Source organism: Pseudorasbora parva, chromosome 3 (assembly GCF_024679245.1).
Source record: "Pseudorasbora parva isolate DD20220531a chromosome 3, ASM2467924v1, whole genome shotgun sequence".
Classification (NCBI taxonomy): domain Eukaryota; kingdom Metazoa; phylum Chordata; class Actinopteri; order Cypriniformes; family Gobionidae; genus Pseudorasbora; species Pseudorasbora parva.
This window is the reverse complement of record NC_090174.1, coordinates 22,521,672-22,536,114: the sequence shown is the minus strand read 5'-3', so window position 1 is coordinate 22,536,114 and position 14,443 is coordinate 22,521,672. Positions and strand designations below refer to the sequence as shown.

The 14,443-nt window shown below is 39.3% G+C and overlaps 1 protein-coding gene across 1 annotated transcript in view; it reads left to right on the top strand.

The window, feature by feature from the left end:
* Window positions 1-12,875, top strand: part of setbp1 (SET binding protein 1) — a 97,660-nt gene extending 84,785 nt beyond the window's left edge. Inside the window, exons 3-4 of the mRNA XM_067438160.1 lie at window positions 905-4,235; window positions 9,247-12,875. Of these exons, the coding sequence (XP_067294261.1) occupies window positions 905-4,235; window positions 9,247-9,755 (3,840 nt within the window). The 3' untranslated portion in view covers window positions 9,756-12,875. The remainder of the gene's footprint in view (window positions 1-904; window positions 4,236-9,246) is intronic.
* The last annotated feature ends 1,568 nt before the right edge of the window (window positions 12,876-14,443 follow it).

The following is a 14,443-nucleotide window of genomic DNA, read 5'->3' as shown; positions in this document are numbered from 1 at the left end:
ATTTCTTTGGTTGATATAAGAAATTATTTCATTTGCTGTACTGTGACCCAAAGAAAAAAAAAACGACTCCAGGAGACATGTCAGTGCCAAAGTATTGTAACTTATTTCTTTAAAGCTCTTTAAGTTTTAAGCATTTAAATGCTCTTTGTACAATTATTCTTAATTACATTTTTTTTCTCTATTTTTCTTCTATTTTATGCAGTAACATAAGTAGGTACAATTTGTATTTTCTAAAGGTACATTTTGCATTCAGTCTTTTTTTGGTCTCTTTCCTGTTGTGAGCCTGTTGAAAACACTGGGACCCCAGATGTAAACTAATCTGAAACCACAGCATATACTGTCTTAGCCTCAGCTGCAGAGCTCTGAAATGGAAGTTGACCTGCTGAAAAACAAAACTGTGGTTAAACTTCATTACCGCCTGTAGCTGTTGGCTTTGAAAACAGGATGGCTTTACAGAACATATCCTAGTATCAAGTGCTGATCTTGCAATACGTTATTTCTAACAGACCAAACCACAAGTCTCAAAGGCTTGCACAATGGTGCACAGTATTATATGCTTTCAGTAGGTGTGGCCCACAAGCTGAGAACTTGGCAGCAAAACATTAGTTGTTATCAGTAACAACATGTAGGTTCCTAGTTAGTGTTTTTCTCTCTCTCTCTCTCTCTCTCTCTCTCTCTCTCTCTCTCTCTCTCTCTCTCTCTCTCTCTCTCTCTCTCTCTCTCTCTCTCTCTCTCTCTCTCTCTCTCTCTCTCTCTCTCGAGGTGGGAATGTTTCTATGTCAATATACTTTGTGTATGAGAATAAAGAGCATGTGTAGGTTTACTCTTCAAATATTTCTTAATATTATCTTGACATAACATTGGTCTATTTTCTAATTGTTTTTTTGTTTGTTTTCGATTTCAGACATACGAGAGGCCTTATAAACTTGTGAATAAAACTGACAACATGATGACGGAGAGCACAAAACCAAAGCATGAGTCTAAAAGCAACGACATTCACCACCTTGACTGGACAAAGCCGTTGGATACTGTTGGAGATGTTGTGTATCAAGATCAACACAAGAGAGAACCAGAATCAAAAAGAGAATCAGCGTGCACCAATAAGAAACCTTTGTCAGAACCCAACACTTTAATCTCCAAAATGCAAGTTAAAAAGGTCACAGACGGTTCATCTGGAGGTCTCTTTGCATCTGCCATGTCTTCCCCAAGCACTGACACACTAGCATCATCTCCAGTTGATAAAGTAATGAATCCCCCAGCTGACTCAAGTCTGTTCTCTTTTAGCAAAGACAGAGGCTTGCAGGAAGTCACTGAGCAAGTTTTTGGGAACATCAAACGTAAATATGGTAGGAAAGAGCCGATGAAGGCCCCGGCTACGCATAATATAGGCCTTCAGTGGGCGAAAAAGATGGACAGAGATACTGAAAACCAAGATAGTACTAAGGAAAGACAACCATACAAAACTGATAAAAATGATTTTGAGACAGAGGGGCCTGAGAATTCGAGCAGTAGGACAGATGTTGAGAGTAAGACAACATTAAGCTGTGGCACCCATCACACAGATGACGCTTTGAGTAAAAAGCGAAGAAATAGAAAAGTAGTTGAAGATAACTTATCTGATTCACAAACCACACCGCAAACTGATAAAACAGACCAAGGGAGCACAAAACCTAAAATATCAAGGAAAATAGATTTCATTGCACCAAAACAATTTGGTGTAAACTTACGAGAGAACGAGGAAGACAGTGCTGGGACAATGACTGATGATGTTGAGATGATTCAGAATAGACAGAGGAAAACACCAGCTGGGAGACCAAGATCAATGATTGATGCCGACAAGCAAACAGAGTGTAGGCTGTCAAAGGTCAAGGACAGGTGGTCTTATTTAAAGTCCCAGAGCTCCTCTCCTCATAAAGACTTGAATCAATCTTTGTCCATTGAAGAGCCACCCTCTGCCTTCCCTATTACCCCATCCAGCCCACTCTACACAAACACAAACAGTTTGACAGTTATTACTCCTGTGAAAAAGAAACGTGGACGGCCCAAAAAACAGCCATTACTTACTGTGGAGACAATTCACGAAGGAACCGCAACAAGCCCAGTTAGCCCTATCACCCAAGATTCATCCAGCACTTCAAAAAGAAGGAAGAAGCATAATATGTCAAAATTAGTGCAGTTGGCCTTCAACAAATCCCCTCCTGCACAGCAGTTAAAACTGAAGAAATCAGGTCAAGAAGGTGTCCTTAAAAAGAGGGCAACTAAGAAAATGAAACTGGTCAAGATGCAGAGCATTTTGAATGAACTTTTGTCTACTTCTAATCCTGGCAATCTTGCCTTGAAGTCCAATGTTCCGGTTTCAAATGCCATGACGACCGTGGCATCGACAATCGAGGCCCGTTTTGGCAAGCAAATCAATGTCAGCAAGCGTGGGACTATTTACATAGGCAAAAAACGGGGAAGGAAGCCCAGAATTGATCTTCAGGCCCAGCAAAATGAGCACAAAGCCAGTGATAAGCACTTGGTGCCTATTTCAAGTCCCTCCGAGAACCCTCTAGTGCCTTCTAATACATCATCCACAGCCGGAATGCCTTCTCCCAGGGTCATGCAGTCCCTTTCTTCTCACTCTGCAGCAGGTGGGATAGCTCACTCTGCCACCACAGATACCAGCCAGCATGACCTGAAGACAATGCCAAATCTACAGCCTATCAGTGCATTGCCCACAAAAACGCATAAGGGCTTGCTCAGTAGTAACTGGAAGCTGTCTCCCCCAAGACTAATGGCCAACTCACCATCCCACCTTTCCGAAGTGGCGTCCATCAAAGAAGTCACCCTGTCTCCAATTAGCGAGTCCCACAGTGAAGAGACAATCCCTAGTGATAGTGGAATTGGCACCGACAACAACAGCACATCTGACCAGACCGAGAAAGGCCCGGCATCGCGTCGGAGATACTCATTTGATCTTTGCAGTTTTGATGCCACCGAGGCAGCTGTCATGGAGGCAAAGAGCAAAGCAGTGAGGGGGCACTACCAGAAGCGTGTCACTGCAGTCGCTGTGGAAAATTTCTTTGCTCAAGAGAGCCTGAAAAAGCAGAAGCATCGGAGGAAACGCAAGGCCCTCCAGAGCCAGGATGACCTGCAGTTTATGGCTGACTTTGAGGAGCTGGTTAGCAAATTCCAGGTCTTCCGAATCTCTCACCGCAGCTACAAATTCTACCATGAGAATTCCTATCCCAGCATCTTCCGTCTCAACTTTGACCACTATTATCCTATGCCATACTATCCCTACGACCCTGTGCACTATCTTCGCAGGAGCTCTGATAAGTCAAAGAGGAGGCGTGGTCGGCCAGCCAAGTCAAACGAGCCAATATCAAAGATGCCTTTTATTCAAGGGTTTGGCTGCCCAGTGCCTGGTGGCAATTACTATGCACCCTACGCGATGCCTTACACATCCATGCCTCTTGCCACAAGTATGATAAACATGGGCTATTATGGTCAGTACCCTTCTCCCTTGTACTTATCTCATGCACTTGGACCTTCAGCCTCTCCTCTCATGAGGCCACCAGTCCCTCCACCAAAGTTCCACCCTGGTGCGTCCTCCAGTCTTACTGCTCCTAGCAGACATCGAGCGAAGAATATGCCACATGAGATGCCTTCATCTAGAATGAGCGAGTCCCATCACCCTTCGAGCAGCTGTTTGGGAAGTGTCTGTCTCCACAAACGCAAGCACAAGCACAAGTACAAACATAAAGAGGATCAGTACATCCCACAGAGAGAAGACCTCGGCGGGCTCTTCAGTGGAACCCAGAGTCCTGCCTTTCTCAGCCTCTTGAATGAGAGACTCGAGAAGAACTCTCTGTCCAAACTGAAGGACAAGCAAAGAGGCAAGCAAAGCACAGATGCTTCGCCAAAAGCTTCCAGGAACTACTTTGAAGTAGACACACTCTCATCATTATCCTTATCTGACTCTCAGCATTGTAAACGCACTCGAGGAGAGACACTGAACAACTTCCTTAACATCTGCACTAGACAACCACACGAGCGCCTGCGAGCCAGCCAGGACCAGGCGCTGGACTCCTTCAAGGGGCAGCACTTAGGGGATGATGATTCTAGCGTTCACATCAGAAGGCATAGCTTGGAGGATTTTGCAGCATACAGAGAAGGAAGCATGGCGTCTTTCCAAGGAGGTCGAGAAGAGAGGGCCGAGCAGATGTACCAGTCCAACACAGCTGTAGCAGGTAAAAATATATCTGTCTCCATGAAATGCATTGTCAAATCCATACGATATTGGATAATCCATCCATAAGATATTGACTCACTTATTTTTTTTGTTATAAATTAACATTATTTTTCTTTACCAAGCAGTGATTAGTTGGATACAAGTGAAATCATGTTCTGCTATTAAGTACAAAATCTAGAGAAACAAATGTGCTTTCTGAGCACTTTGTATTCTGTTCTCAGTGCATCTGGCAAGCAAAGTGTAATGCATGGATGGAGACAACTATAATTCACAAATTTCTCTTTCCTCCCTATCGCCCCTGCCTGCCAATGGTTTTTTCTTAGAGATATATTATTCACACGTTTTGATTTATATTCTACAGACATGCAATAAAAAACCTTGCCTCTTGTTAAAAGAGCTGGAAAGAAGCCAGAGGTTTAATGAATCCAGTCTACTCCACTGAAGGGGAATTGCAAGCCCAAGGCACAGTTAGATTACATTTTCACTCCCCTAGAGGGAACTATGAGGATGACTCACATTCTGCCTGCTACCACCCACCTCCATGAATTAACTCAATGCTTCAAAGAGCTAGTTTGTTATACTTAAACAGAGAAATATGACATACATCCCACCTAAGTGTACATCTGTGTTGATTTTAAAGCACAGATTTAGATAAGCATGTTTTGACAGAATTGCTTTTTTATGGCGGTCACATTTTTTTCCAGTGGCATTATGGCTATCCTGCAATAAATTGCAGCAAAATTAGGCTTTTATGTGCTCAAATTTGCATTTAAGGTCACATCTCATTTACGATTAATTAATTCTGTTTGCTATGAAATCATGGCATGACGACAGCACCTTTTTATAATAAGTCCATTAATCATTGCGATGGGAGTCTGTTTGGAGCAGATTTTTTCCATATTTGAAACCTAAACGCATTATATCATGCTGCCTAACTTTACTATGTCCCAATTAAAGCTACAAATCTATCTACATTTAATAATATTATAACATGTTGTTGTGTGTGGGCTCTTATAAGTACATTACACAAATAATAAGGTAATATAAAAGGCTAAATAATAAATAAATATCACCCTTTGACAGGCTCTTGACAGTAATTCATCATATATCAGTGAGCACATATGGGATGGATTGAAATTCTGATGAAGCTCACAATGTACAGATCTTTCAGCTCTCTAAAGCCTCTTTAACATAAAACGCAATGCCACTTATTTGCTAGCACAGGAATTACACACAGGCTTTCTCTTTGATCGTACTGGTATAGCGTTTCATCTTTCTTTACACTGCAAGCAAGAAAACCCCTATTAAATCCATTACTAATGCCAGTGCATGATGAGTTTTAAAGCAGGCCCGCACCCACATTTGCTTAACAAGGATTTTGTGTATTAAATGTGTAGCTTGCCTTGACAATCGACTAGAGAATTTGCAAGGGCAAAAATGTGATCTTACACCACTGTATTTTTTAAAATCATTTACCTTTGAACTGTGGAATTCGGTTACCATGGCAACAGGAAGTAGGCCTCCACTACCGTGTAGAGCGGAGCTGTGGGGACAGCGGTGAGGCAAGTCCATAAATTGCTGCCTCTAATGAAAACATTGTGCACAGGATGCAGGTAGAGATTTCAGGGAATAAATGAGTTGTGACACTCCCTTTGAAAATGAATGTCTCTGTCCAATGATTTGTTGGCACTTGGGAAGACTATGCAAGTTTCCCAGTGATAAACTGAGGCCAGAGAAGGAAGGGCTCATGTTTAGTCAGGCACACATTTTACTTTATTGAAACCAAATGGGCTGAAGGAGCCCATGCACAGCTGGTTAGTGACCCATGGTTCTTTTTTTTTCCCCTTTCGGTTTTGTTTTGTTTTGTTCTAACTCGCATTCAAAATAAAGCCCTGGTGATTGTTTAGAAAGTGTAGTTTCTATTTGACTTCACATTGCATTTTAATGCTATAATGAGAAGATCCGAAGCTGGATTAAGAATTAAGAAGTAGTATATCCTCTTTTTGTGTTTGCACAGGTGCACTCTTAAGAGTGTCTTAAGAGAAACCTGGAGATGCATAGGCATTGAGCATCCCTGATCTCAAACATCTTCCACAATTACAGCTCTTGTTTGTTTTCATGGAAACCTACCAGATGGAGTGGCAATCAACAAGAAAAGAGAAAAAGAGACCTCTCCAGAGATATGAAAAGAGTGCAGGAGAGATCTTAGATGTGGAACACACATTTTAGGCAGCTTTAGGCTGTCTGAACTCATTTCAAACAAGGCTGCCAGAAACCCAGCATTTCCTCTGGTCTGGGCTTCCTTCCAAAGCTCCAACGTGAAGTGTAGAGGCAGTAAATTAATCACAAATGTATCTGAGGCCTCGTAGTTTATTACTCACATTTACAGACGCATCTATTCATTGTGAATGTGAACACTGACTATATTCACGGATTGACTGATAAGTGGGAGGTTCCTGATGTTTCCTTATTATGTGCATGGATGCAGTTATCCACATGTCAAGTGTTAAGTGAGCTGTTGCTTCACAGTCCTCTCTTCTCGTGGGGCATTTTTCATGTGTTCGCTTATTAACGCTTCGCTCTGTTAGACTGACAGCAGATAATGATAAACTGCGTGACTCAACAAGCTTGGCTGTATCAATTGCTATCAGATCTGTATATACAGGAATATTTATACACCAGCTAATACAAATTAGACTGTTGACACATTGGATTGTCACATCATTAAGCACAGAAGAAAGTTTATCTCTCTCAGTCTGGCTGCATACGTCATGACTCACTCAGGGGTCTTGAGTTTACTTTAGAAATATCACTGCTTCAGTCAGCGAGATGATGTGCAATTCAATTATGTTATAACAAACGACTGGCCAAATGTTTAGCAGACTGGCCTAGCACATTTTTCACAATCAGTGTCTCATAGCTAGGGAGAGGAACCGTAAAGAATTGAATGATTCCAGTTCTGATTCCTCTTATTGATTCCAGTTCCTTAATAGTTCTATTAATGATTCTTTTAGTACTCTTAGGGACTAAATATTTAGATAAAACAAATACAATCCTATTGCCAAATGATGAGATAATTTTATAATTATTTTAGAACCGTTCTTGCAAAATATCTTTTAATTGCTTTTTAATGTTTTTTTTTTTTTTTAAAGACAGGTGGCGTAAATTCATAATTGGCCTTAACAAAAATGTGGTAGCATATTTTAATCATTCATTTACGTTTTTTTTTTTTAAACAATGGCAAAAAATGTGTATCTTTAACTACACATAGTCAAATGAAAATCCAATCGGTACTGCTGTAAAATCACACTTGTGCTTGCTGTAGAGGTCTTCACAGGTACCTACCTGAAACCTACCTGAGCCACCTATTATTTGAAAGTTGGACCCGGATCCATGTAGAACCGAGAAATGTCATAAATGTACTACACGGACCTAGCTATTAGGGGTGTAACGGTACACAAAACGGTTTTGAAGTTATGGTTTGGTACAGGCTCGGTACAGCAGTTTTACAAAATTGCTTTTTATTTATTGCTTCTTTTTTCTTACACTGGTTTACAGAAAAAAGTGTCTGTCCTTAAAAAAAAAACGTTGTTATAATTTAATTAATTTAAGATAATGGATTAAACTATATAGGACTCTCCTTACTTGCACATTAATATTAAAGGTTCACAACAGAGCCCTAACTATTAGCCTAAATTCAGTTTCTATTTAATTTTATCTTAACACTCATAACCTTCACATTCGGCAGTTTTTGCATTAAATTCTTTATCTAATTAAAAAAAAATTGTTGAAATATAATCATTAATACACAGTGGCTGTCATTTTCATGACATATTTATTTAAACATTAAATAATCAAGACATCACTAACAGGTTAAATATAGTGCATATATTCATTGAAAAAGTAGTATTTATTTTCTTGTGAACTAACAGCTGTGAAAACTGCAGGACTTCTGAGGTAGATGTGCACCTAACCAAAAGCCCTGTACCGAAACGGCTTGGTATGAATGCGTGTACCGTTACACCACTAGGATCAATTATTTGAAAGCTGGACCTGGATCCGTATAGAACCGAGAAATGCCATAAATGTACTACACGGAACCGAAGCCGGACCCATCTATTATTTGAAAGCTGGACCCGAACCCGGCCGCAAAGACACAGACTCGACTGGACTTGATCACTATGTATTCCACAGTAAATTGCTATTAACAAGTCCATAAATAAGTTGTGCAAACAAAACTCGTCTTTCCTCTAGTTAGCAGCCAGACCGTCAGACTGCACATGCACGCTGGAGCAACCTGAAGCTTCTTAACACAATTTGAGGGTCATAGTTAACATTCATGTGACAGTTTATCTCAGTTGCTGTTTGAAATATGTTATTTAAATGAGAGTGTGCATGCAAGGCTGCAAACTCAAACTTTAAGATTTGAAGTTTGTTTGCACTTACTATTGCACACAATAGAAACAGGAAAACTCATGATCACCGTGCGCTTGCATTAACTCTGACCGCTCTGTTTCTGATGGCTTGGGTCGCCCGTGTTTTTTCTACCTTATTTTCCGGCTCTCACTTTTCTCATCCCAAAGTTTCAAGTTACAAAACACACGCACAGCGCAGACTGACTCAACTCACGGCTGGGTGTCCGATCGACTCTGGTATTACACACAATGTTAAACAGACCTAGGACCCAAAGTAATAGATTGGGACCCTTTCCTCCACGAAGACCTCTAGTTTACTGTTTAAATCAATAAAAGTCATTCATTAGTAATTTGTTCAGGAGTCAATCTGGTTGTGCTGTATATTTTGTGTAGTTGATTCAGTAACGGTGTTGCTGTCCAACTGAGCAAGTAGTGTGGAAAACATTCAATTGTATTTTAGTTCTCGTTCCAGAAGCGAGAACCGTTAACAAACGCCATTCAATTCTGATATTTTTGGAAGTGGTTGTGAATAAGCTGTTGCTTGTCATTTTCATTTTCATTGATTTGTTTTGTTTTCTGTCCTTTCATCTCCAGACCACAATTCCTACAAGAGGAGGTACAAGAGCAAAGAAGTGGAGGAGATCCAGTGCGACATGCGGAAAATGTGTGCCTTCTCCAAAATCCTCACCACCAAGAAAAACCTGGACCACGTCAACAAGATTCTGAAAGTCAAGAGACTTCAAAGGCAGGCCAAGACAGGGAACAACATGGTGAAGAGACGTCGAGGGAGGCCAAGGAAGCAGCCGCTTTCTCTCGAGGAGGGATTGCTGGGTCAGATGCCAGTTCTAGAGAAGTGTGTGGACCTTCCTGGGAAGAGGAACCTTCACACCGGTCTGGTGCCTGCTCAGCTTGAGTTCTCAAATCACGACTCCATCACAGACGCCATCGAGTCAGTGGTACACATGGCCAGATCCCAAACCAACCCGCAGTTCATGCAGGGTGGCAAGCACTGGCACAGAGTCCAGCCGGAGCTCCAAACGGAGCGTCCAAACCGCAGAGGGAGAGGGTACAGGAGAGAAGAAGCTGCTCTCACCTCTCATTAGCGAGGTCATGACAGTGCACTGTGAGTTAGCCTTGTGCTTGGGTCTTTGGTTTGTTTTGATCTGAATTCTACTGACACATTTTAATGGGCATTCGCTGAGAATTTGGATCATGGTTGTGGTCTAAAAAGCTCCACTTTCAGTTTGTACAATTCTACCACATACTTTCTTATTGGTCTCAAGGAGACAAACTGAACTTTTACTCTCCCAAAGCCCATTACCATGAGGATGTTGAAACTATGGCTCTAGCCATAATCTACCAGCACATGCAAATGAACTTAAATGACAGTACTGTGCACTTTTTTTTCTTCTTTTTTTTTCTTGTTTTTGTTTTGCTCAAGCACAAAGCACAGATCTTCTGGCAGAGGTTGATTTCACCGGTAACACACGCTTACATACGCTTGCCTGCGCTCAGGTGTGTTTCAGGCATGAACTAATGGCAATACTTTTGGATGAAACCCTTTTCAGTGATGTTTTGAAGGCTATCATTTCACTGTACATAGCAACATATTCTACTAACATTCAAATTCAAAGTATTTTAGATCTACCTATACTGTCCGCATATCAAATCAAAAAACCATATAAAGTTTGAAATGTTTTTGTTCCGTTTTAACCAAATAGAAGTAGAAAGCTTGTTCAAATGGAGAAACGTATTTAGTCGTGTAATCTTAACGAAGTGGAATCACTGCAGATCGAAGGCTTGTTGACGACACAGGACATCAAAACGCATCCCAGTAGTTCACAACAGGCTCGATGGAAAAATGCTACGGTTGCATTTAAAATCAACAAAGCACTTATTTCTTTTCTTTCTGTTTTGTCGAACAACTTTGAGTGGGCTGAAGTTTTACACAGTGTCAGTGTTGGTTTTTCGCTTTAAGTGATAGTGAGCATCTGGGTGATATTTTCATGATCTGACTGGAAAACAGGCTCTTGTTTGAATGGCCTTCTCCAGAGACTCTTTGAGAATGTGCCTGCTTCTCGTTAACTAAACAATATTATGTCTATATACCTGTCAGTATTAGATATTCACATGACCAAAGTTTCAGTGTAGTTGTGCATCATAGGATAGATTGGTTTCAGTTGAGCTGCTTGTGTATATTACTCTGAATGGTGTGGTGGTGTGCTTATTTTTCGATTAGTCTGTCGTTTGGTTTGGCAAAATACGAAACAGAATGTACACTGAAGACTATATAGGTGATCGTCTTGAACATAGGACATCACAAATGAATCAAACGTATGTGGTTATAGAAACATGTTACACCGATATAAGCGACATTTGGAATCAGAATAGCTTTGAATGTGGTCCTAATTTGAATAGCTTTCCATTTGTTATTGATTTCTTAGTTTTTCCATATATGTGCCTTATGTTTGTCTATAAATCCATAACATGTTCAGGTACTGGGAACAATTAATGGCTAGATATCAGTCTAGAATGTACATAATAGAGTTTGCTGCCCTGGTTGTGATGTGTGCATCATTTCGATACATTTTCACAGGTCTTGCTACAGGCTTCATTCTGACTATATACATGCATTATATACAGTTCAATGACCAGGCAGCACATCTAAAGACTCAAAATATCTCTATAACCAACCCCACGCAGGGTTTTTGAAATGAATACATGCTTATTTACTATGCATCAGGTTATTGCTGTGAATCCACTGACACATAACTTTTAGCATGGACTCTTGTAAGCTTTCTGTTAAATGAAGTGGTCTTACTGAAATCTGAACCGTTCATAAGAATAGTGCTAAAACTGACTATCATTTCTTTTGCAATTCCAGTCATTGTCTAGAGGAGGAAAATCAGCCTCTATGCAGTGCAGCCTTAATCAAATCTCCAGTTCAGCAAATTGTCCCCTGTAAATAGTCTACCATCTGTAGGTTGCTGTATAGCTGCGTGTATCATGCCTAAGAATCATGTCACTATGTTGCACTCACGGTCGTCCGAAGGAGGACACATGTAGTGGCTTAACATGCCATGTGGTGTTATGAACCATTCTGTCCTCGTGATAACTTGCAGTGCATTAAAGCTCAAAGAAATAATATATGCCGGCAGCTATTTGCCTCAGCCAGTTGTACTGGACCTTTTGTAGGACGTGTCCATTCGCGCTGGTTCCGCTAAACACCTGCGAACATTGCCAAAAATGTTGACCTTTTATTAGTGCTTTAAGCACCAAAAGCTATGTTTTAAAACAAAATGTACACCGTAGCAGTTTTCTGAAACATTATAGATGATTATAATAGGTTAATCAAACGTGGCTTTGGTAACAAGGCCTGGCAGCTCAATTGTGCTCGGCTTTGGTTTTTGAAATGCCAGATATATTTTCTCCACCAGCTGATAATTGGTGCCTTGTGAAGTTAAGTGTATTTTTTTATGTTCCCGCTCCTAAATATCAATAGCGACTTAAATGTTTCCGAGGTCACCGAGAGAATGTCATCCGCTCAAATGTAGTATTGTATTTTTCATTTGAATTGCTATTAATGAAGTTATAATACAAGTGAAGTGTTAATCGAAAGTAATATTCCTAACGAGGACACAACAGAAGCTCTTATCGCTCTCTAAATTTGAATTGGTACATATGGTGTTATGAGCATTTTGATCATTTGATTTCTGTATCTGCATGCTCGATTTCATTGTATGCATAGAAATTTTGAAGAAGTCAAGAATTTCGAATTGAATAAATCTTATACATTGTTTGATATGTTTTTTTGTAATGGATTTTAAATTCATAAAGCATTTTGTACATTGTATGGATATTAAAAGCAGCAAATAATGGACGTATATAGAAAAGAATAAATACTGATATACACAAACATATGCATTGTACATAGAATGTATGTATACACATTCATGTTTTGTGTAACTGTGTATACAGACATGTTTATAAATACAAGTACTACACTGTACATATGTACATACATATACGCTTGCATGTGTTTGGTCATGTTTGCCGTTCATGATCTCGTAGGTTTATTTTTTTATTTCTTCTTTTTTTACTGTAAAGCTCATTTTGTGCAGCCATCTCCGGTGAGCAGTATTGAGCACTTAAAATACAGTTGATCTTGTTCATGTCATTCATTGTGCAAAAAAAATAAAATAAATGAATTTATCGAGCGCTCACTTCAGTGTCTTTGCCTTTTTTAGTTCTTGACATTTAGCCATACTGATTTATATTTATTCTGGAATATTTTACACCTTCAACAGAATGTACACGAATGTAAAAAGTTCAAGTAGATGTTTACAGTTACATTATCTATATATATATAAATGCTGTTCTTTTTGACTTCGTATCCATCAAAGAATCCTGAATACAACAGACATGGCTCTATTATAGTTGGTCTTAGAATTTTTTTTGTGATTTTTTGTGAACATTTGTCCTACAAGGTAATTGTAGGAGATTGTACATCTTTCCAGAATCTTGTGTCTGTCATGCTGCTGAGATTTACAGTACCCTACAGTAATCAAAAATAAGTCATTGTTATTAACCTGAAGAATTTTATTTTATTTCCTAAAAAACACACTAAACTTGACTTGACACACCCTTGTTGAAAGTGGGAGGTCTCCAAAAGATATTTCAACACCATTTCCCAAAATAAACAAATCTTTGTTCATTCCCCAAAATCATGGATATATGTGTCAGATTCTAGTTTACACTTCCAGCATTTATTATTGTAAAAATAATAATAATTATAAAGTGTTACTTGTGTGTAGTAATACTGATGTAAACCCTTATACTGGATCAGTTTACCTCTTGCTTTCATTCATATACTGTACCTCCCACTGTTAGACAGAACTATTCCATGTGTCATTATATCACTGTTAGGATCTCAGCCAAATCAGATTCTCACAGTCCCTGTACTCATACCTCATACACCTTTCATAAAAAAATGAGATGCCTTCTGAGGTGGCCTTGGTAATTTGTAAAACTATACTAAAACGTGTTTCGGTAACACTTTACAATAAGGTTTATTAGACTTAACATGAACTAATAATGAACTGCACTTTTAAAAGCATTTATTATTATTTGTTTATTTTCATTTCAACATTTACTAATACTTTATTAAAATCTTGGTAACATTATTTAATGCACGGTGAACTAACATGAACAAACCATGAACAGCTGAATTTTTATTAAGTAACGTTTACAAAGATGAACTGATACAGTAACAAATGTGTTGCTCATGGTTAGTTCATGTTACATTATGTTAACTAATGAGACCTTATTGTAAAGTATTACCACAGTTTCTTTTTCCAATGTGAACTGATGCCTCCAAACTATTTTTAACCTGAAAAACCACCGGAGCCAAGTGATTTTCCTGATTCCTGACATTATCTTAGCTCTGACTTCTTGATTTATCAGTGCAATGAATTTCTTTCATCAGAAGATAAAATGGGTAATATAATACTTCTGAATATAACTGGAATCTGATGTGTATAATTTGGAATAAAACTGATGAAATACCCTTTTAAATTCTTTATCAGAGGTTAGCACCTCATGTCCCTCCCTAATTGCAGGCAGGACATTACATGCATTCTGTTGTGTTATCTGTATTCTAATGCATTTTCCAATAAATCAGTTTGCTTTTCTAGACGTCTGTCTTTTTCAGCATTTCTTTTTGCTTCTGTTAAAAGGAGCACATACATTTTCCCCTGACGTATGCTTTAGAAGCCTACCATACAGTTGCTAC